The sequence below is a fragment of the Helobdella robusta genome (assembly GCF_000326865.2).
Source record: "Helobdella robusta unplaced genomic scaffold HELROscaffold_111, whole genome shotgun sequence".
NCBI classification, from domain to species: Eukaryota; Metazoa; Annelida; class Clitellata; order Rhynchobdellida; family Glossiphoniidae; genus Helobdella; species Helobdella robusta.
This window is the reverse complement of record NW_008703624.1, coordinates 186,560-209,887: the sequence shown is the minus strand read 5'-3', so window position 1 is coordinate 209,887 and position 23,328 is coordinate 186,560. Positions and strand designations below refer to the sequence as shown.

The following is a 23,328-nucleotide window of genomic DNA, read 5'->3' as shown; positions in this document are numbered from 1 at the left end:
TCGTTACACATGCGCGCCAAAAAAACTTCACGGAATTAAAAACAACGAACGCTAAAAATTATTTCAATAATTTCATTTGTATCAAAGTACATCACTGGTTTTAGGTTATCAAAAAACCAGCAATGACAGTCAGTAAAATTTTTCAACGCGAAAATTTATTTCACGTTAGCAATGCGATGTGCTGCGAATGACATTTGAAGTCAATTAATGTCGGGGCTCTGTTCTGATACCTTGTTTGTAAAAAGAAAGTGGGTGTAGTACTCCTGATGACCCGCAGCTTTCTACATCGTTTCGATAGTGTGTTGATGACATATATACAGAAGTATTTGCCAAAAATTGTTTATGGCCTGAAAATATACGAATGAGCAGGATTGTTAACGCTACTCATTAAAGGAGTGCCGCTATCAACACCGTTACGGCGTGTGAAAAGTAGCGCCGCTACCGCTGTAGCTACTTAATGAAAAATTAGCGCTAAAATTGATACCGCTACTTTGTTCAAAATGTTATATAAAAAGCGTTGTTGAAATATTTTTGTGTATTCCATTTTGATTGATATCTTCTAGTTTATTTTTAGGCGTTAAAAATTAAATCGCTTGTCTAAAATGTTTGCAATTTCACAAAAAATATTATAATTATAATATTTATGCATTGCATAAAATTTTATTTGAAGACATTAATAAAATTAAGGAAATTGTTGATTGCTCGGATAAAAGATTTCTGAGTCTTGATGAAAAAATGATTTGAATGCAACATTTGCGGATGTTGTTAAGGGACAGATTGGTGATGGTGTTGAAACGGTCAACTATGAAGTAAAAATTGTTTCAAAACATTGAGGTGAAAAATTGATTAATAAAACGAGAAAAAAATATAGCGATCTTTAGATTAAATAAAAATGAATCCTATACCGCCATTAAAAAATTTATGTTAGAAGTTTGTTGATATTACAGGAGGCGTTGTGAACGATGATTAGTTTTTTAAAATTAGACGAATAGGAAGAAAGACTGATAACACCCAACAATAGTGAGAGCAAACATACTGTCATGAAAAACTTCTTTAAAATTAAAAGTCTCTGTGATGACTTGAGTAAGATTTTTATTCGCCATGATATGACGCATAGATTTATTGCTGAAGCTAGCAAAAAACAGGAGCTTAATAAAAATGATTTTTTATGCAGGGTAAATGGAGACATTGGGCGCTGGAGAATTATAAAATTCAAAAAAGAAAAGATTTAAACATTAAAAATCATACTAATAATATTTTTGAATTCAATAAAGTTAATAGCAAAAAATATCTAATATAAATGTTAAAATATCTAATATAAATCTTGGGTTGTTAAATATTAGATCTCTTGTTTCAAAAGTTGATAATGTTTTTCGATTGTTATATAAGGGATTGGATAATGTGGTTCTTACAGAGTCGGGCATGGTGCATCTAATGATAGTTCTAGTTCTGTAATGTTGGCTATGCTTTCGGGCTATAATTTTGTTGATTTTTAAGGTCTAATGATCCTAAACATGGGAGTAAAACTCTTTATTTTTGATCGAATTTTGTTTTTGGTAAACTTGAAATACCAAATTTTGATTTGCTCAAGGCTGTTGTCATTAAATTTAAATTTATGGTTATTGAGTTAATTTTGTTTGCTATTTATCGAGCTGTCCGCTGTTTTTTCATAAGTTGTTGACAGTTTTGGAGCAGTTGTCTTTGTTGTGTGATGAGTTGTTTCTTGGTAATTTATGTCGAAAGAATGTATGAACCTCATTCAGTGTCGTTTGATATGTTTTTATTGCATAATATTATAAAAGAGGGGACACGTATTTTGGGTGGTACCCTTGATTTAATTGTGCTGCCACAGGGAATGTGTTTTTCTAATTGTTGTGTGTATCCAAGCAGAATGTATTCTGGTCACTGCCTTGTGTCGGTTTCGCTGCCTATTCGAGTTGTGACCAATAAAGATCCGATCCTGGAATCGTGTTGATACAAATATTTTTATTTCTATAATAGAAAATTCACTAATTGATGATTTTAAGCATGATGACCGTTGATGCCTCAGTAGGTTCTGCACTAATAGTTGAGAATTTTTTTCAACAACAACAATAAATAGAAGTAGTTTTAACCCATCAACTGCTTGTGAAGGAAGAAGAATTTTCGTGTATGCCATTTTAATTTAGTTTTAAGAGCGCTTTTGAAAAAACATTTCTTTATAAAAAGCACCTTATAAATGTTCATAAAAATAACAACAACAATAAGTCAGAACACTGCTTTTTATTAGTCAAAATGAACCATGGATGTAATAAAATAAAATGATAAAAAAATTAATAAAATGGAAGAGTTAAAATTAATAAATCTGGTGGTCTATTTCTCTCGTCATTCAATACGTATGAGTATTAATAGAAGATGTTTAATTTTTTTTAAATATGATTCACTCAGTGTTTCTGTAACAATATATTAAATATGATGATGATAAATTAGAATTTATTAAATTGTTCCTCAAATGTTCAGATCAAATTAAATTGGCAGCTAATTTGATTTTTATTCACTTTCGTTTGTTTTATATGTGTGCTTATAAAATAAAAGTAGATGCTTGACTACAATCTGACTTGTTAGAGAGAGAAAAAGGGAGAAATATGGGAGGGAAAAAATTATTTTCATTTTAAAGTTAAAGTTCAAGTAAAATTCAGAAACTCTTAAATAGTTAAGTTTTTTGGATTTAGTGTCCTTGAGTTCAAATTTATTATTGAAACTTTGACCTCATCAAACATAGTTTTATTATTGTAATATCTTAATTTAGAAAATTTTTTCGCTGATTACAAAACTAGAAAAAAAATCTTAAAAGTCAAAAAATAATTTCACCCTTGATAGATATTATGATTTGATTCAACTAATAAACGAAATTTAAAATTTTTAGCTATGAATCTTTCCACTATCCATTATGGGCAACATTTGAAATGTCTTTTCGAAAAAACAAATTTTAATATATATACCTCTACGCAAACAAAGAAAATAGTGGAGTTTTTTCATGAAAGGTTTTTATTTTGTACCAAATTATGTAGCTCAGAAGAGTTGTAACCATAGGCATTCGATATTTACTTGTAATCATAGGCAGTCGATACTCACTTTTATATTAAATTTTATACAGTGTCCACGTTTCAAATTTTTTTTACATTTTCGTTTCAAGTTTTATCTATTTTTCATCAGCCTGAAGTTTTATTTAAAATTTATAAAAATCATTTTCGGTGTAATCATTTTCAAGTTGTTTAATAATGCATTTTATATATTGTCATTCGCAGTTTTTGTGTACCCTTCAAGTTGTATCAATTTTTCTTTCAAGAGAACCAGTGCTCAGTAAAGCTGGAAAAAATGGTAAATACATAGGGTAACATGGGGTAAGACTCTAAGGAAAAAGTTCGATTAAATCAAATTTATGCTATAAAACTGTGAGATTATTAAACTTCCAGAAAGATCACTCATAGTATTTTATATAAATACATAATTTTAACAAATAAAAAGGACCCAATGAAAAATTTTTGCCATTAAAACTTTTGATAAAGGGGCTTCTTACCCCAGCATTGGGGCAAAACGCCTACTGGGAGGCGTTTTACCCCATTGTCAATGTCATAGATAGTGTTTAAAAATACATTGGTAAATTTGAATATTCAATCAAATTTATTAAACAAAACTATAAAAACAATGTTAACAAATATTAAAAAAAACTGTTAATGTATTTAAATTGATTATTCAATTATTCAAACGTTTATTAAAACAGAACTGATGCTTAATCTGAATCAGAATTTTCACAATCAATGCATATAAATTGTTCATTATAGTTCTCATCAAGTCCTTGGCATTCATTGTGGTACCACTGTGAGCATGTTAGAGACTGACATTGAATCCAGTTTCGACCCGTTACGTCATCACAATATTTCAACTGACAAGTATTACATGGTTCACAATCAATTTTTTTCTTTTTTTCTTTACCGCTACCTTTTATCAGTTGTCGTTTTGACATAGTTTTTGAATTTTCCCTTTTTTCGAGTAAATTTTTGTAAGGACTAGATGTCAAAAGGGCAGCTTTTTCTGATTTTCGTTTTCTAATTCTCACGTTGTCAATTTTAATTTGACCCATGATCTTCAACAGTGTCGTTTTATGATCTTTTTTTGCATGATCAACATCCTGTGCAGGTTTCACAGATTCAGGTGTTTGTTGAGCTAAAGTGACTGTATTCGGTAAGGGTTCATCTGTTAGCTTTGATGCAAAAAAATCTTCTTCAGAAAAAATTTGTTTCGAGGCCACAAACCAGTGCATTCAAAACCATGCACAGCTTTTTCTGGGGTGGCTGCTTTCAAAAATGCTTTTAAAAATAGTCCAGCTATTTCATAAAAGGTTATCCGTCTTCCTTTGTTACTAAGCATCCATCCATCTGCAGTTGCATTGTATGCAGCTTTCAATCCTTTAAAAAAGGAAACATCAAGAGGCTGCATCTTATGTGTGCAGTGGGGTGGAAATGTTATTAATTCAATTCCATTTTCACGACAAAATGTCACTGCCTCAAGTGTTTTGTGAGAGTGATGTCCATCAAGAAAAATAAGATGCTTGTCTTTTTTTGATGGCTTTACAATAAATGTAAAATGATTCAACCATCTCATAAAACATTCACTGTCTGTCCAACCGCTTGGGGTACAAACTCCAATAGCACCTGGTGGTGCCTCATTCATCAAAGAGTCAACCATAAGCTTCCGTGGAAAAATAAACATTGGAGGTATGTACATCCCAGCTGCATTGAAAGCACACATTACTGTTGTAGTTTGACCCCGTTCCCCGCTTGTCATACGACCAACAAGTCTAGTGCCTTTAGTCGCAACCACTTTTACTGGTTTTTGCACTGTTGAAATACCCGTTTCATCGACGTTCTAGATTGTCAAAGCATTAAACGAGTATAGGGACTGAAGTTCCTCATAAATGTCAAAAAAAGATTTAACCTTCTCCTGATTAAAACCGACTGCTCGTGAGATATTTGTTGCCTCAGGCTGTCTTATTGACAGTTGGTTATTTCTCCTTAAAAAACCGTGTATCCAATCTACTCCTGCCATTTTTGTCTCATTACTAAATCGATGCTCCAGGTCTATTTTCTCAGCAAAATCATATGCCAATTTTCGCACATCCATAATGCTTAGACCAAATAAAGCCTTTTCCATATTTTGAATTAGGGACACCAATTCTTTTTCATATTGAATGGGAATATCCAATTCGAATCGTCCCAATTTCAATTTTTCCGGCTGTAATACTTTCTTATCCCGGTGTCGTCTTAGTGTTCGTTGAGGAATACCGTACTGCCGTGCAGCTGTTTTCACTGGTGTTCCATCATGAATGGCCGCTAATGCCTGACGAAGCGACTCTTCGCCGTATGATCCTCTTGCTGATTTTCTTTTGTAAGACCGTGGCATTCTGTTAAGTTAAATTTAAAAGTATGACTGTTAAAGTTAAAAAGGAAACCAACAAACAACTGTTAAATTTCATTTTTCAATTTTAAGGATTAAAACAATATCAAATAGTTCTAGTATAAAATTATTCTTTAATTACATTATTTAAAAGGGGGCGTTTTACCCATTTTATAGGGGGGCGTTTTACCCCAAAGTGTATTGTAAAATTTTAACCGATAATGTGCTACGATGGATTAAAATTTAGATTTTAAAAAAATGGTGTTAAATAGTGTAAATAATACAAAATTTTATCACTTACTTCAACTTTTTGAGAATAACTTCAGTTTTTGAGAAAAAGCTTTAATGATTATGTTTATATTTGTAATAGATAGCCCTAAAATCTTAAACTTTCATTAATTATCAACCAAAACAACGCGCGGCTTCCACAACACAGACCATTTAATTACATAGATAATCTAATATTATGGCAGTTAAAAAAAAATTGCAGCGCAATAATTTCGCTCAACATGGACGGGAGACCTCTTACCCCTAGTAGGCGTTTTACCCCACGTTACCCTACTGTTTTTCGAGTTATAAAATAAAAACTAAATAATTATTTATTTATACAAGTTATAAACAATTTATTTGGCTAAAATTGCCTTTCTTGTCAATATAATATAAAATATTACAAATAAACATTTTTGCTCAACAGTCTATAAAATCTTAATTTAATTTTATACAACTTTTTTTCAACGTTGTTTAGTTTTCTACCTGTGCTGTGATAGCTCAGTGGTTAGAGTAGCTAGCTAGTTGGTCCTATGTTGCTGTGACCCGGTTCAAATGCAAAGATATCCTTTTCATATCATTCATATTTATTTATATGCTTGCTTTGGAGCCAGGATGTATGTACTTTGTGATCTTTTAAAACAGTTGTCCATTACATTATTATAGAATTTTCTTTTGTTTGCCAAAACTATCTGCTTCACCTTTCTAAATTATTTATTTGGGAGTCTACGTCGTCAACTCATTCCAGAATAACTTGTTCGACTTGTGATGAATACTAAGACTCTCGTCAGCACAATGGTTGGAAACACAGATGCATTTGACATCGGCGTTGGAGTTCACCGAGGCTCGATTCTCAGTCCTCTGTTATTTATAACTGTGATGGAAGAAATCGCAAAACCGATTCGCGCTGGTGACATTTGGAATCTAATATATGCTGATGATATCGTTTTAACAGCCACGTCTGTGCAGAATGCAGCACAGATGTTTGAAGATTGGAACACCGGACTCACCGATCATGGATTCAAAGTCAACATCAGCAAAACCAAAGCAATGAACACTGGTGAACCCATCCAAACCACAGCTACTGGACGATGGCCCTATTCAGTTTATAAAGCTGGTGTAGGTAACAATTTAAACCAGTGTCAGCAGTGTAACCAGTGGTGTCACAAACGTTGTTCAAAAATAATAGGTACTTTATCTAAAGTGTCTAATTTTGTTTGTCCTGCTTGCATCAATCCACAACAACAAATTCAAAATAGCACTGTTTTTGAAGCCATTAAAATAGAGAAAGTCACATCGTTTCAATATCTAGGGGATGTCCTGGATTGTACAGGAACAGCTGAAGCTGCCGTTCGAGCACGCATACGTGCAGCCTGGAATAAATGGCATCTCCTTGCCTCTATATTGATGCGGCGTGACATCCCACTACCACTACGATCAAGACTTTATAAATCTGTGATACGTCCGGTGTTGTTATATGGTGCAGAAACATGGCCAATGACAACCAAACTGGAACAAAAACTTCAACGAACCGACACGAAAATGCTCCGATGGATGCAACAAATTAGTCTGAAGGACCACATCAAATCTACCGAAATCCTGCGTCGTGCTTGTTTAGATGATATAAAGGACGAATGCCGGCAACACCGTCTGCGGTGGTTTGGTCATGTCAAACGAAGTGGAAACAGTGCCATAACTTCTCTTGCAGATGTTGAAGTACCTGGCACACGTCCCAAAGGCCGTCCAAAGAAGTACTGGTCGCAAACAATTGAGCAAGACATGAAAGCTCTAAATTTAAATGAAATGGATACAACTGATCGTCTAATTTGGCGCAAAAAGTTGGTGGCAAAGAAAACAACGTCCTACCTCGGAGAACCGGGTTTCTGGATACAAAACGAAGATTGATTGAACTGAATAATTTGGAAGGATATATTATTAAACGGGACCAAGATTCAACCATGAAAATTTACTTGTTAATTTATTTTAACTTTAAATTTAAAAAAAGGTAACAGATTGTAAATTAATTTAAAAAATTTAACGTTTTATATTATTACATAATTTAAATTGTATTATTTTATGTCCTGAAGAAATATTTAAGCGATAATGTCAGGAATTGTACATAATGTATTTATTTTTGTAGGCGTGAATAAAAAATGGTAGTCTATTGAATTTAATTCCGATATTAAAGTTTTATTAAATTTGATTCAGATAATAATAACGTTTTCAGTTTTAAACATTAAAGTTTAAAACATTAAAATATTAAAGTTAGTTTAGTTGTTCGATTTTGATAATGACTTATGTTTAGTATATTAAATTATAATATTTTAAATTCAACCGTTTTAATTGCTTTTCTATTGGCGTTAATAACTTGCGACAGTAAAAATTTCAATAAAAAAATTTGTTTTGCAGCTTGAAAATACGTAAATGGGTAAATTTCGTATAATTAAATTGTCTAATTATATTGTAATTAATGCTGAAAAATAATAAATTTGAAGTTTGAAGTTAATGTTCCAAGCCCGAATATCCCTTCGTTGGATGAAGCAATTTTTTCTACAGAAGAAAATCTATGGAGTAATTCCATCAGATCAAGTTTTTATAATGTAGTTGTATAAACAATCACATCTTAATTTTACTGATTTGTTTGTTTTCATTGCACTTGTTACTTGATCGAATTTATTGCGGTTGCCTTCAATTGGCTTTTATTCACCAACATTGAAGTGGAAAAGAACAAAATATACTACTCACAAAGTAAAAGAAAATTATAGGCTGTTATAAGACATTGTAAGTGTTAGCCTAGGTGGAATAGTAATGGTTAGCCTAGGTGGAATAGTAATGGTTATTTCATCTCATTGCAAATTGACGTGTATCAAGGCATCACAAACATTGCATATGATAGGGGCTGGAATTTTTTACATCCACACCTAATCACTGCAACTTAAAACCATAACTCCTTTAACCATTACACTAATTCCGAGAAAGAGCCATGAGACTTTGCAGATGGTAAGTACATGAGAACAAGGAAACCGATCGATTCATTTAAATTTCCGTCGTCTAATCTGTTTTGTCTACAATTTTTCATTTTAGATTTTTCATTGTCATACAATTTTTTTTTATTTGTTTTATTTCGTAAAACATTCTTTATTTCAACATGTTTTCATTTTATCTATACTCATTGTGTTCATTTCATTATAAAATTTATTTGGCCTAAAGTTATTTTTTAATGTTCTTCATTTAATTTGGTACACTGAAAATAAATTTCAGCTTTTTTTTCAAATTTTTTTTATTTTATAAAATTCAAGCTCGAATGAATTGATTTCGAACTTTACAGTTTTAATTAACTGTTATTATTGTATAGGCTTATTTTAACAGAAAATGGAAGGCATTAATGGCAGATGATGAAAACTAAATGACCCGGTGCTCCTTGTAACTTCGAAAATAATTAATTTCGTGTTATTAGATAAGTTTCATTAACGTAAAAATCCAGAATGAATTAACATCGTTTTTATTTACATTCAGTTGTATCCTGCATTCGTTGCTACATACTTTAATATTAAACTGATCGGAAATGTTCAGTTGACCCAGTTATGCTGTTTAGCGTTTTAGATAGGCTTTTCCAAACCAATATTAAAAAATTCCTAACTCCTAATGGATTTCCTTATTAATACCGATATCGACATTGCGAATTAATATTTTTACCATCTATTCCGATGATCGAAAACGTTTGAAACGGTTTTTTCTAAGTTTTATTATACTAAAAGTTTAAAGTTCCGAAGCAAATATTTTGGACGGCATGATGTCTAAATGGTTAAAGGCACCTGCTCCTGTTTTGCAGGGCGTTCAATGACTGGGTTCAATTACGAGATTGGATCCTTTCTAGCCTTTTACATGCTTTAAGTACAATGCGTCGTTTAGGTATTTTTGATATCTCTGAATTTTAGAAAAGTTTAGGCTTTTAACATTTTCAATAATCAGTTGATTCGTTAGTTATTACTTATTTATTTAAAAATTATTGACAAATTTTTGACATCCATTTGAAAAACTTTAGAATGTAGGATTATGAAATAGCTGATGACGATTGGATTGATGAACTATGTTAAGTAGTTAGTGCAAGCTAGTAGGCTTTCCAAAATTTCAAAATTTTTTCAGTTTCTTAATAAAAAAAAGCTATTTTAAAAGGACTCCACTTGTTTTTGACGCAACCTCTTTGATCAAAATTTATTAATTTAGCTAAGAAATTTATTCTTACGGTATATACATTTTTTATGTAGGAATTGATTGGAAAAGACAACTTAACATGATTTAAAAAAATTCTATCACTTGTATAAATATCTGTGATTTTATACGTATAATTTTATTTTATTAAAATTTGTGGATAGAAATAAATTCTATATGTTGACTAAGCTTCAAGTGTTTTTTAATATTTTTAAAAATCGTTTTGTAGTTTCAGAAGTCTGAAGTTGTCGACTTAAAAGAGGAAAATGCAAAATCATGTCATTCAGATGAGATTCATGTTTGTTCAAAAGAAATAATACAATATGTCGAAGAAGTTTTAAACGAATTGTCACTTGGCATTGAAGTAAAAAACATTTAACCTACATTAATTAATTATTTATTCAATCAATCAATCAATTAATTAACTGATTAATTAATTTGATAATTAATTTGCATGCAGAAAGATTTATTGAACGAACTACTTACTAAGAAAAATGAACTGTTCAATTGCATAAATGTCAGTCAAAATTTGAAAATGTAAAATTTGATAAAACTTGATTATTTAGCTTTTGTAACAGTTTTGTTTGGTTTAATAAATGAATAAATAATATTGAATTTTGCCAAATACTTTTTTCCGTCTTTGCGAAAGCTAATTAAAAAATGATACATTAAAATTTTCAATGAAAGTTCAATGAAAATTTTGTGGTCGGAGCTGCAAAAAAATTATCACGTAAAAAATTATAACAACCAAAAAAAAACAAAACTTTTTGTTTATTTTATGCATGATAGAACAGAAAAGCTTTTTTCGGTATTCCTACACCATCTTCGGTGTTCAAATTTATATGTTGTGTTCTTGAAAATGATTTACGATCAACCCTTAAAAAAATTGAAAAGTTAAATTGAATGTTAACTAACGCCGAACATGTTGTTATTTTCATCAATAAATGCATTCCTGGCAGTCTTAATGCAACGTAAATCAGAGGCGTAGCTAGGGTATTTTTCGTTCGAGGACAAACTATAAAATTGGAGCCCCCCCCCCATCCCTCTCCATGTTTAATCACATTTTTTTATTACATTAACATTGTAAGAATTACTGTTTTCAAAAACAATTCCAATTTTAATGGAACCCTGTATTTAAATATAAAACATAAATGTACAAATTATAACATATGATTCAGTCACTATCAAAGATAATTTACAAAGTTTACAATAAACTTAATTGGGTCTGACAATAATAATTCTTTTTCGTATTTTTCAAATAGCTTATATTCATTGCATTATTGTCCATTGATTTCTAAAGCCACTAGAATTACCGACCATAATACGTCTCTCATTGACAACATATATACAAACAATACAGTATCCCATGTCTCTGGAATCATTTTCAGTGATATATCGGACCACCTGCCTATATTTACAATAGCTGAAGAAAAAGTATCAGATGTTGAGGTTGAGGTGGTAGATAAGTTATGTTTTTCTAGGCGAAACCTTGAAAAAGTTAATAACCAGTTGTTGGCCCTTTATTGGTTGGCTGTCTTTGCTTCAGCTTACATCAATATTGCTATTAACATTTTTCTGAAATATGTTATCTCCACCATTTCTAAATTCTGTCTTAAAACTAAAGTCACTGAAAAAAAAATTAAAAAAAAACCCATGGTTCACAAATAAGCTACTGAAATTGTCTAAACTTGAAAATGATCTTTACAAAAAATTTTTTAAAAATCCACCTGATATTAATAAGCAATATCATTTAATTCATAGAAACAATTTTCTAAAAGTCAAAAGACAATCTTTATTTTAAAAAATGAATTTAAAGCTTGCCATAATAACATAAAAAAAACTTTGAAAATAATAAATGGTTTACTAAATAAAAACAAGATTTAAATAATGGCAAAACTTTGGAAATTTAAGAAAAAGACCATTTTTAAAAGATAGATTGATTATATGAAGCAACGGTAAGATTATGCTATGAATATTATTTTTTAATACAAAATTAGATATGAAATCATTACCAAAGCTAATAGAATTTTTAAAATTTTTAACGACATCAATAATTTCAAACGGAAGGCATTCAAGCAGAACAAATGTATCAAAAACCCCATGAACATATTTTTTATAACCGGAATCAATAACAGAAAAATGAGTAGAATTATTAACATTATTCGTTGACAAAAATAACTATTAAAATGATTACACAGTAATGCATCGTCCATGATAAAATTATTATTAATCATAATATTTAGTGGTGTTGGATGTTTAAGTCCTAGACAAGATTTCAGTATACTCCAGGTACGTCTACCGTTAGATTTACATTTATGAATTGGTTATTATAATAAATATTTTCAGATAGTTTACATAACCTTGAAAACATATTTTTATATTTACCATAAGATAATTTATCAAATACAGACCTGGAATTTAAGAATGTTTTATATAATTTGTTTTTAGTTATGGAGGATATAACCAGAGCCTTAGTAATCCAGGTTTTTTTATATTAGTTTTGTTACGGTATTCTTTACAGTTAATAATAATTGCATTTTTAATAACATCTGAAAATAATTTAAATGCCAAATCCGTATCACAACAATTCAGGATACTACTCCAATCATAGTTTATGAGATACAAATTCAATTTAGAAATATTTGAATCAGAATATTTTAAAGATAGAACAGTGGAATTAGGCAAAACGAGACTAGGAATAATAAATGAAGTAAAAATAGAAAAATTATCAGAAAAAGAAGAAAATATAATACTAGACTTATGATTTGTAATGTTATTAGTGAAAATGTTGTCAAGTAAAGATTTATTAGTAACAGTAATACGTGTGGCAGTTGAAATTAATGAAATAAAACCGAAAGAATTGAGTAGATTAAGTAGAGTTATGTCTATAGTCATCACCGAGTACATTTATGTTAAAGTCTCCAGTAATGTAGGCATTTTTAAATGCACCGGATTTAATATTCATAAATAGTAAAGTTAAATCATTTAAAAACAAAATAATATCAGTACTTGGAGGACGGTATAAGACAATAATCAAAAACTTAGTGTTATTGTTTACAAATACTTCAACTAGCATCGATTCAAAATAGACGAATGGTACGACAAATCATCACGAGTCACATACTTTAACCTATTTTTAACAAACAAACCAACACTACCGCCAACATTACCAATACGATTCCTGCACACAAAATTATATCCAGGCAAGCTAACCAAATCAGCCGTAACAGAAGTTAACCATGTTTCGGAAACAGTCATCAAATCAAATCTACAACCACATGAATTAATAAGTATATTAAATTCAGTAAACTTATTAAGTAGACTGCGACAGTTAACTTGAAAAAAATTAAAATTACATGTATCAACAAACGTGCTTACATTCTCAGGTAAAATTGAATAACAGTCAAGAGAAATACCATTGAAAACATTAATATCAGGATCAAGCCGATCAACGTCATCAAGTTGACGGAGTTTGCTATTGGAAGAAAGCGTATCTTTTATCTCTGAAACATTGATGATGTTGGGTGACCTCAACGCATTGTCCATTACAGTGTTCACAGAGAAAACCATGTCTAGATATAAATCACTATGTGCCGCCATCGTTGGTAGATGTTTTTTCATGATTATCTACATTCACTGTCGACTATTCTTTGTTGATGTTTTTGTTGTTGGATGACTCCATAGTGTGCTCTTTGATTTGATTGGGATGTTTGTTGAATATCCAATCTCTGATGATAACACCTGAAGGCCAGATATTAGGATCTCTTATTTTCACAAGATCTTGCTTATCAATACATATTCTAAATGCATTTGCCAGGACATTGTCTTTCAATTCAGAATTATCATCTGGTTTCTTTTTTTGTATAGAATAACAAGAGATAACATTAATTTGATTAGCTTTTAGCTCATCGATCACATCAGCACTCGTGCAATCAAAAAGGGTTACCAATATATAACCGGAAACTCGGAATCTTTTTTGCCTTAAGTTTTACAGATTCAGTCTTGTTACCAACAACTTGGTGGAATTTTTTAGATACAATGAGTTTGTGGTTGTCTTGCTGGTTGTAACTTCAACTCCAAGTACATCTCCATTGACATCTTTGATTTCATGAGTCAACGTTCGCTGCTGTTTATTTTTACGTTGTACCAATGAAAACCCATCTCCGGCTATAGGCCAAATCTGAAAAAAGAGGTTGGGAGTTTTTAGGCACTAGCTGTTGTTGTGGAAGTGGTTGTTGCAAAAATTTACCACTAATGTCAATTTTTGCTGAAAGATTGTCAACACAGCTGGTCAAGGAATCAATTTTCTTCTCTGTAGCCGAAAGTTGGTCATTACGTAAAGCTGCATCAGATGGCTTGACAGCAAGTAAAAGTTTTTCAACAGAACTAAATGAAGAATTTTAGTTTCAAAAAATTAAACTTATTTGCAATGATGTTTATTTTGTTATTCAACACCTGCTGGCCATCGTTACTTGTTTCAGTGATATCTGGAAAATTAAAGCTATCTGCAAGGTATAGTGGCAGCTTTTCAATATTTTTTTTTATCTTTTGCTAGCTTCAACAAGATGAAAATTTCTTCTAGGTCAATTTTAGGATTTATTTGGAACCTGGTAGTTTAGTACTCTTTTTTAACCTTGATTTCAGAAACTTTACTGAATCTCCCATAATACGTTTTTTGGTTTCATTAATGAAATTTGCAGAATAGTAGCAGGAACATTTTTCCAATAATAAATTATTGTCAACATTATCAATTTTATTTATTAAAAAAATAGTAAGTCGTTAATCACTATTGTTCTTTCAGCACAATCTAACATTGTGTTAGACGCCATACCAAATAACTCATAACATACAGCGTTAACAACTGTATGCTATATTAAACACTCCCATCAACTTATGACAAACTTGTCAGCACAACTATTTTTCAATATAATTAAAAATCGAAATAACTAATTAATTTAATTATCGAACACCAATGTATTCGATAATTTAAAAATACCAAAATACTCCTCTTAGTTTAAGCTATAAAATGTATCCAAAATTAACAATATATTACCAAAAAATATATTAGAAATCACAAAAAAACGGAGAAATTGAAAAACGGCCGACAATATTCTATAAATTCTACCGAATGGTTGGCGTTAATATGTTTGTAGTTCGTTTTTTTGATTTTTCTCACTAAAATTTTTTGGTAAACGTTTAGTTTATTAAAATTCAAAATAAACTTATTTTCCGAATTCATGCTGCAAATAAGGCCATATTTCGATTCCGAATGAATCATCATCAGTGCAATTTAGTTTATATACGGAAATATTCATTTTGTCAAACTAAACTTAGATGGAAATTAGGTGTCAGATTTCTTTATTGACTGGTCCATCTTCATTGGTTTCCTTTTCTTTATCGATAGCATTATATTCTTTTTTGCCACTATTTACAATGCTAATTCTTATTTCTTCTTAGTTTTCATTGTTGATTAATCGCCGGGTTTGGGAGTGAGGTTGTCATTTTTTGTTGTATATTTATTTTTAGTTTATTGATGTCAATTAGGACTGCTTCTGCAATTTTGAGATGCGTGTAGTTGGTTTATTAAAATAAATATAACAATATATATATATATATATATATATATATATACACACACACACACACATATATATATATATATATATATATATATATATATATAATTTGGTATGAGGTTCTCAGATAAACATATACGGTTGAAGATTACACCCCATTTTGCAGTTAGAAGTTTTTTAAATAAAATTTCAACAACACGAAGCACATGGTGCAAATAAATGTACGTTTATTTTATTTTCAACAATATAATGAGTTAATTTTAAAATATAGGTTGTTATTCATTTATTTATTCATTTTAATATCTAATATTCTATTTTCTATTTCTTATAATTTATATTATTAACTCCTCATTTGGTTTTACAATCTAGGCTCCGACGATGGCATTAGCTGAAACGGCCGTCAGCCAAACTTCACAGTTTAATAAAGTTGAAACAAAACAGCTTCGTGTTGTTGAAATTTTATTTAAAAAACTTCTAACTGCAAAATGGGGTGTAATCTTCAACCGTACACATATATATATATATATATATATATATATATATATATATATATATATATTGTCGGAAATTTGAACTGGAAGTGAGGTAATCTCTTCCTCTATCTTTCTCAGGGAAATTTTTTATGGTATATTTATAATTTTTTGGTATATTTTTATCGTGAGTTCGACCAGTCCTGTGTGGCACTGGGCTTTTTCGAATTATATGATTTTACTGAGTAACACACGAACGCGTAAAATATTCGATAACAATTTTATTAATCAACGGAAGTAAATTAAAAGGAATTGAACTAACTGAACTCTAGAATAATGTAAAAAGTAATGTCAATGAACAAACTGTAATACAGGAATTAGAACTTCTTCTTGTTGGGTCGGGCAACTTGGGATATGTTTCTTGCCGTTCAATCGTACAACCTCGACGTGTGTGACCGATGGTGGTGTCGATACAACTCCGAGAGATAAATAAAATGAATGCAGAAAAATTACAAAAATCGGAGCCTATGGAAATTCCAAGCTGCGTGCGAAACTATATCAATGAGTATAGAATCCAGCAAAGAACCCTAGGTCCACAAATAGCACAACAAAAACAAAAGAACGAGGCGGATTCGTTTTCACAGAATCCAAGGGCCTGTTTCACTGGGCCTGTCAATCAGTCGGTCGGCTTTCGCACAACCCTGGCCTGTTTTCACTGGGCCGTCGAGTCTGGTTGGCTTTCGCACAACCAACACTAAACAACAAGAGTCAGAACAACACTGGAAACAAATTGTGTGACTTTAGTACGCGTGCAAAACTATGCCAATGAGCATAGATTTTTTTTTTTCATTTCAATGATCTTCTGTAATCCCTTAAGGGACCGTTGAAGCCGATGGTATTTTTCTATCTCTCCAAAATCCTTTTCTTTCTCTCGCCATCTTTATTGAGCTCAATGTTTCAACCCCCGTCTATTCCGTGATATCATCCATCCACTTCCTCACAGGTCTTCCAACTTTTTTCTTCCAGTCCCTCTTTCTCATCAGTACTTTTTTGATCAGTCTGTCGTCTGTCATTCTGCAGATGTGCCCAAAGATACCCAGCTTTCTTTTCTTGACACTTTCATACACAGTTTTTTGTCTTCCAAGTTGTTTTCTTATGGCATCGTTTCTTATCTTTTGTCTCCAACTGATTCCCAGCAACTTTCTATAACAATGCATCTCAAATGCTTCCAGTTTGTCTTTGTCTCTTTTCTTCAACGTCCAAGCCTCACATGCATACATCAATGTAGAAAACACACACGCTTCTACGATCTTTATCTTTGTTTTTGTAGATACATTATCGTTTTTCAATATTACTTTCAAAGATGCAAACATTCCTCTCGCGATTGCTATTCTTCTATCAATTTCTTTCGAACAATTATTGTCATCAGTTATGAGGCTGCCCAGATATATAAATTGGTTTACTTGTTCGAGCTTTTCTGCTCCTATCTGGAATTCATCATTGTTTCTACCTGCTTCCGAAATCATTATCTTTGTCTTACTGCTGTTGATGTGTAGTCCAGGGTTTCTTCCACCATCGTACGTCAACTCGATCAGTTTCTGTAGACCCTCTGCACTAGATGCTAGCAGATCTATATCATCTGCAAACCTGAGGTCCCTTATCACTCTGCCTCCAATGTCGATTCCCTCAATATCTGCATTTTCCATTTTTTCCAAGGCTCTTTCCAACAGTGCTAAGAACAGTAATGGTGATATTGGATCTTCTTGTCTACTTCCTATGCTCGCTTTGATCCAGTCTCCCAGTTCTGTACCTACCTTTACCGCCATTGTTGACTCCTCATAAAGCCCTTTCAGCACCCTTACCATTTTTGTTGACACTCCCATACTTTCAAAAGCTGCCCACAAACCTTCGTGCCAGACTGAATCAAACGCCTTCTTAAAATCCACAAAACAATGAAAAGTTGTTTGACCTCTGCTTCCTGCATCTTCCAACAACAGTCTCAACATCAGGATTTGCTGGACTGTACTTTTGTCCTTTCTGAAACCTGCCTGCTCCTCTCCTAAATGCTGCTCTATGTCTTTCTCCAATCGTTCTTTCAAGATCGTCAGCATGATCTTGCACATATGAAGGATCAGTGCTATTGATCTGTAGTTGTTGCAGTTTTTCAGGTCTCCTTTTTTTGGCAACATGATCAAGATTGATTTACACCAATCTTCTGGCCATTTTCCACTGTCCCAGATTTTTTGGCAGATTTTGTGAATCTGATTACATACAATTGGTCCTCCCGCTTTGATCAGCTCTATGTGAATTCCGTCTCTCCCTGTGCTCTTGTTGTTCCTCATTTTCTTCATTGCTTTTATTACTTCCTCCAATGTTATTTCCGTTTCTTCCTCATTGACTACTTTTCTTTCTTTTAAAGCCTGTAACATCTCCTTTGTATACGTGTTTTTATCTGTGAACAGGTCCTTGATATATTCCGACCATCTATCTTTGATTTGTTGGCTTTCAATTAGAAAATTTCCATCCTTGTCTTTAATGATCTTTAACGTATTCATCAGTTTTCCTTTTAACTGTCTGACTAGCTGATACGCCTCTCTTGTTTTGTTTTGTCCAACTAGTGCTTTTACCCTTTCGCATCTATCGTTTATCCATCTTCTTTTATCTGCTCTGGCACTTTTCTTTATTTTGCAACACGTAACTTCGGTCATAGGTGACGATTTTACTATAAACCAGATAATTTAGTAAGAAGTTGGTTTGTTGACGCACATAGATTAGTGCACAATATGCTCATACCAAATTTCAAGTTTTCCAAACAAGTTTCTGATGGTAATTGTGCAAAAACCGCAGAGATAACACGGTCGCCAGCATAACCATGAATTGTGTATAGTTACATTATCTTTTTAGTGGCTACCCCATTTTTTGTAGACCTTGAGGCATCCTTTTACCTAGCTCTTGTTATAAACTAGATCAGAGTTCAATTTTTTTTAATCTAAATTTATTTTTATTTCTATAGTATTTTTTTAGATCAACTCAAAACATTTTTTTGGAGCTTTTTTTCAAACATCAAATATTAAGTTAAAAATTGAAATTAAAATTTCAAATTTTTTCAAATAAAAAATTTTCTTCGTTGCATCCGTTATTCTTTTAGTTGATTGACAGATAACACTTGACATGAACAATGATCATCTGTCACAAAGAAAGAAAGATGGGCAATCACGTTTGGAGATCCCTTGAGTAGCATGGTCGTCAGATTCAGCGCTCACTAGGATATAATCTGACAAAACTTTAAATGATAGAGTGAGTTTTAAAAATTTTCATAAAATTAAAATGTTTCGACCAGACGTGTTTTCAAAAATTATGTATGAAATATTACTGGGAAGGTTTGCAATGTTGATATTTTCATCAAATGGTTATGTATCTACCGAAACAAAGTTGAAAATAATAGAACTACGTTTAACAGTTTTTACATGCAGAAACCTGCCGAATGTTAACAAGCAGAAATATGGTAGCGGAAAGAAGAGTCAAAAACATTTTTGAGAGCAGAAAATATATATAAGAGTGTGGTAGTTAAGTATTTTTTGTATGTAGTCAAAATATTGGAAGACCACAGTTCAATTGCTAGATTTGTTAAATAAACGACCAATCGGTTTATAGATCACATATTTATGAATAAGTATAAAACAATAAATTATTTAAAGTTGCCTTATAAAATACAAAGAAAGACAAACATACCCGCAAGAGCAAACACGGCGAGGACAGCGATGAGAAGAAGAGATCGGAACATCGTGAAATTTCTCTTTCAACGTTGAACATATATATACCTCGACCTCATATATACATACATATATATACCTCAAAGGACCTCGACGTAGTTAGTAAAGAGGTCATCACGGTTCGCAGCACAATTGACGTGGCAAATGAAGTTAAGGCCCGTGAGAACAACATAGTTTTTTTTAATTTCAGAAAAGACTTGGATGTTGCTAAAGATAGGGGCAATGTTCTTGGCTTTTTAAGGTTCCTTGCAGACGAGTCTCTGAAAGATGATGACATATTGAAAATATTTAAGCAAGGTAAAAAGCCAAGCGTATCGTCTCCCCCGCGTCCAGTGGTTGTTAAGTTTATCAACCTTTCTGCAAAAGTCCTGGTTATGAGAAGATTGTTCAGATTAGCGCTGCTAAATGAAAAAATGAGGGAAGTGAGGATTAGTGATGACCTTACAACGGACCAGCGTCTGCAGCTTAAAAAATTGGTTCTTGAGGCAAAAACGCGGGAAGAAAAGGATGGTCATTTTTTATATCGGGTCAGAGGTGTCGTCGGGCAATGGAGAATAGTGAGATATCCAAGGTCTGCTACCAAACCGGATTAAATTTGGGATTGCTTAATATTAGATCCATTCGGTCAAAATATGATATAATTCATGATTTGCTATCAAATGATTTAGATATATGTGTATTGACCGAAACGTGGCATGGATCATCTGATGATATCTCTGTGAAATTGGCTATGCCTTATGGCTTCTCATTTATGGATTATTTGCGCCCACACGACCCCAATCATAGAGTAATAATTTTATATTTTAAGAATGTTTTCAAGGTTATAAAAAAAGAATTACCAGTGGTAAATTCCTTTGAATCACTTGCTATTAAATTTCGGTGCGGTAAAAGAACGATTCTGTTATTGGCAGTTTATCGACCGGGTTCTGTACCAATTACTCCTGCATTTTTTGATGAGCTTACATTACTCTTGGAGCAGATTTCGTTATTGGCGGACTATGTCATTCTTACGGGGGATTTGAATGTTCATTTGGAAAAGGTTGGAGATACTCATTCAATTCGGTTGGTAGATGTTTTTCATGCATTTAACCTTGAAAATAGAGTTAAGGAAACTACCCATGTACATGGTGGTATCTTGGATCTAGTGGTATCCTCAATGGAATTGCCTGTGTCCTCAGGTACCGTAGGTTCATATGATATTTATTCAGATCATGGTCTGGTCCAAGTATGTTTTTCGATTCCACTAAATTATTTTGTTACAAAAAAAAAGACTGGTTCGTTCATGGAATTGTGTGGACTTTGATAAATTTTCCGCGTTAATAATAAACTCGCCTATTAATGGACCTTTTAAATCAGATGATCCTGAATACTTATTTGATCTTTACAAAAAAGAAGTTAAAAATATTATAGATATTGTTGCACCGAAACACTATGTGATGACTAGAAATAATGCTGCCTCGCTTTGGTTTGATGAAGAGTGTAGGCAGACTAAGCTACGCTGCAGAAGACTTAAAAGAGCTTATCGACTTAATTCTGGAAATGTTAGCAAAAAAAGGTTCGTTGATGCCATGTTGAAGAAACAGTCATTGCTCTCAGAAAAAAGGAAAGCCTATTGGAGAAATATGATTGAAATAAATGGCTCCAATCCAAAGAAACTCTGGATGACAATTAACAGGGTTTTATGCAAGATGAATTCTGTTGATTTGCTTAATTTGTCAGATGAGTTAAATTCTAATGATTTTGCACAATTTTTTTAAGATAAGCTTGACAACATACTAGAGACGATGCCTGGTATCAAAGAACCTATTGTTTCAAATAATCGTGAAAGTGAATGTGCTGAAGTTTCATTATTTCAGTCCTGTTCTAGTGATGAGATTCGTCAAGATATTTTAGATTCACCTACAAAGTCGTGCTCACTGGATGATTTGCCAACTAAAATAGATTGTATAGGAAAATGAAAAATGATATTAATCAAAATGCATGGCGCTTAGCGTTAAAAGAAAAAATACAAAAATTTTCCCAAAAAAGAAACAAATTTTGGTCAAATCAAGTTGATTCGTTTAAAAAACAACCAAAAAATTGTGGAATATCCTCGACAAAATTTTATCTAAAAATCACAATAATAACCAATCAAATGATTTCTCCCCCAATGATTTTATGACATTTTTTATCAATAAAATCAATAATATTCGTAGCACGACTATAGAAAATACTAACAAACCAATACAGTTTGAATATGTCTCCAGGGTTGTCTTACCTGAAGCAATTGTTAATCTTTCCAATTTTCAAATGTGCACGCCAGATGAATTGCGTAAAATAGTTTGTGACTCCCCTGGCAGTTCTTGTTCTCTTGATCTGATTCCAACATACATATTTAAAAAATTTATAGATCTTTTTTTTGCCATTTTTGACATTTTTTGTCAACCAATGTTTATCAATTAGCAGTTTTTCCAACCCTTTGAAACATGCTATTGTAACCCCACTTCTAAAAAAATCAAAGTTGGACGACAACGTTTTATCAAATTACCGTCCTATCTCTAATCTTTCATTCATTTCTAAAGTCATTGAACGAGTTGTTATCAAACAATTGTTACAGCATTTAAACAAAAACAATTTGTTGCCAAAGAATCAATCCGGCTATCGTCAATATTTTTGCACTCATTGATATTTTCTCCCATCTGTTCTCTTCAGTTGACAGTCAATGCGTTTCTTTTTTGGCATTACTTGATATGAGTGCTGCATTTGATTGTGTCGATCATACTCGTCTCATGTATAAACTCTCCACAATTTTTTTTTCTCTGATTCAGTCTTATCGTGGTTCGCTTCCTATCTTTTAGGCCGCACCCAGCAGGTTTCTTACAACAACACCCTCTCTGACATAAACAACTATCGTTTGGTGTTCCCCAGGGATCTGTGTTGGGACCTCTGTTGTTTCTTATGTACACTGCTGATGTTTTTGATATTATTCAAAAATATGAGTTCAGCTCCCACGCCTTTGTTGATGATATTCAGTTATTAGTTTCTTGTCCTGTTGATTCGATTGATGCTTCTCTGAATGAACTGACTGATTGTCTCATCGAAATTGGATCTTGGATGAGTATGAATCATTTAAAGTTAAATCAATCTAAAACACAAATATTACCGGTTGGTTCTTGGCAGCAGCTATCGAAGGTCAAAATTTCATCATCAGTGTCGGCAATGACATCATTGAATTTTCCACATCTGTCCGTAGTCTTGGAGTTATAATTGACTCAAACCTAACGATGGATTTACATATTAATAATTTAGTGAGGGTCTGCTCCAACCAACTCCGTTTATTACGCAATGTCAAAAAATCACTAAACACGTCTGTTCTTCAAAGCTTGGTTTCCTCTTTTGTCTTTTCCAGACAGGACTACTGCAATGGCCTTTTTTATGGTGTCACCAAAAGGTCTTTTTCAAAGCTTCAGTCAATACAGAATCGTGCGGCCAAGCTGGTTTTGGGTGGTTCGTGGTTCCATCACACCTATTTTGAATAGGTTGCACTGGTTGAGGGTTGAAAAACGTGTTTCCTTCAAGTTGGCAGTTTTGATGTTTAAATGTGTCAATAATACA

At 32.2% G+C, this 23,328-nt stretch overlaps 3 protein-coding genes across 3 annotated transcripts; 1 reads left to right on the top strand and 2 right to left on the bottom strand.

Moving 5' to 3' along the window:
- Positions 1 to 3,772: 3,772 nt before the first annotated feature.
- On the bottom strand, positions 3,773 to 5,442 carry HELRODRAFT_183584 (hypothetical protein; the record flags this gene model as incomplete). The annotated part of the gene is made up of 3 exons (XM_009013174.1): positions 3,773 to 4,263; positions 4,695 to 4,908; positions 4,978 to 5,442. The coding sequence occupies 3 exons, from the start codon at positions 5,440 to 5,442 to the stop codon at positions 3,773 to 3,775; spliced, it is 1,170 nt and encodes a 389-aa protein (XP_009011422.1).
- Positions 5,443 to 13,558: 8,116 nt separating this feature from the next.
- HELRODRAFT_183583 (hypothetical protein) lies at positions 13,559 to 14,580 on the bottom strand (the record flags this gene model as incomplete). The annotated part of the gene is made up of 4 exons (XM_009013173.1): positions 13,559 to 13,768; positions 13,925 to 14,095; positions 14,371 to 14,420; positions 14,523 to 14,580. The coding sequence occupies 4 exons, from the start codon at positions 14,578 to 14,580 to the stop codon at positions 13,559 to 13,561; spliced, it is 489 nt and encodes a 162-aa protein (XP_009011421.1).
- Positions 14,581 to 16,455: 1,875 nt separating this feature from the next.
- HELRODRAFT_183582 (hypothetical protein) lies at positions 16,456 to 21,692 on the top strand (the record flags this gene model as incomplete). Its single annotated transcript, XM_009013172.1, has 4 exons — positions 16,456 to 16,693; positions 19,684 to 20,261; positions 20,543 to 20,912; positions 21,493 to 21,692. 4 exons carry the CDS (start codon positions 16,456 to 16,458, stop codon positions 21,690 to 21,692), a joined length of 1,386 nt encoding a protein of 461 aa, XP_009011420.1.
- Between the last annotated feature and the right edge of the window lie 1,636 nt (positions 21,693 to 23,328).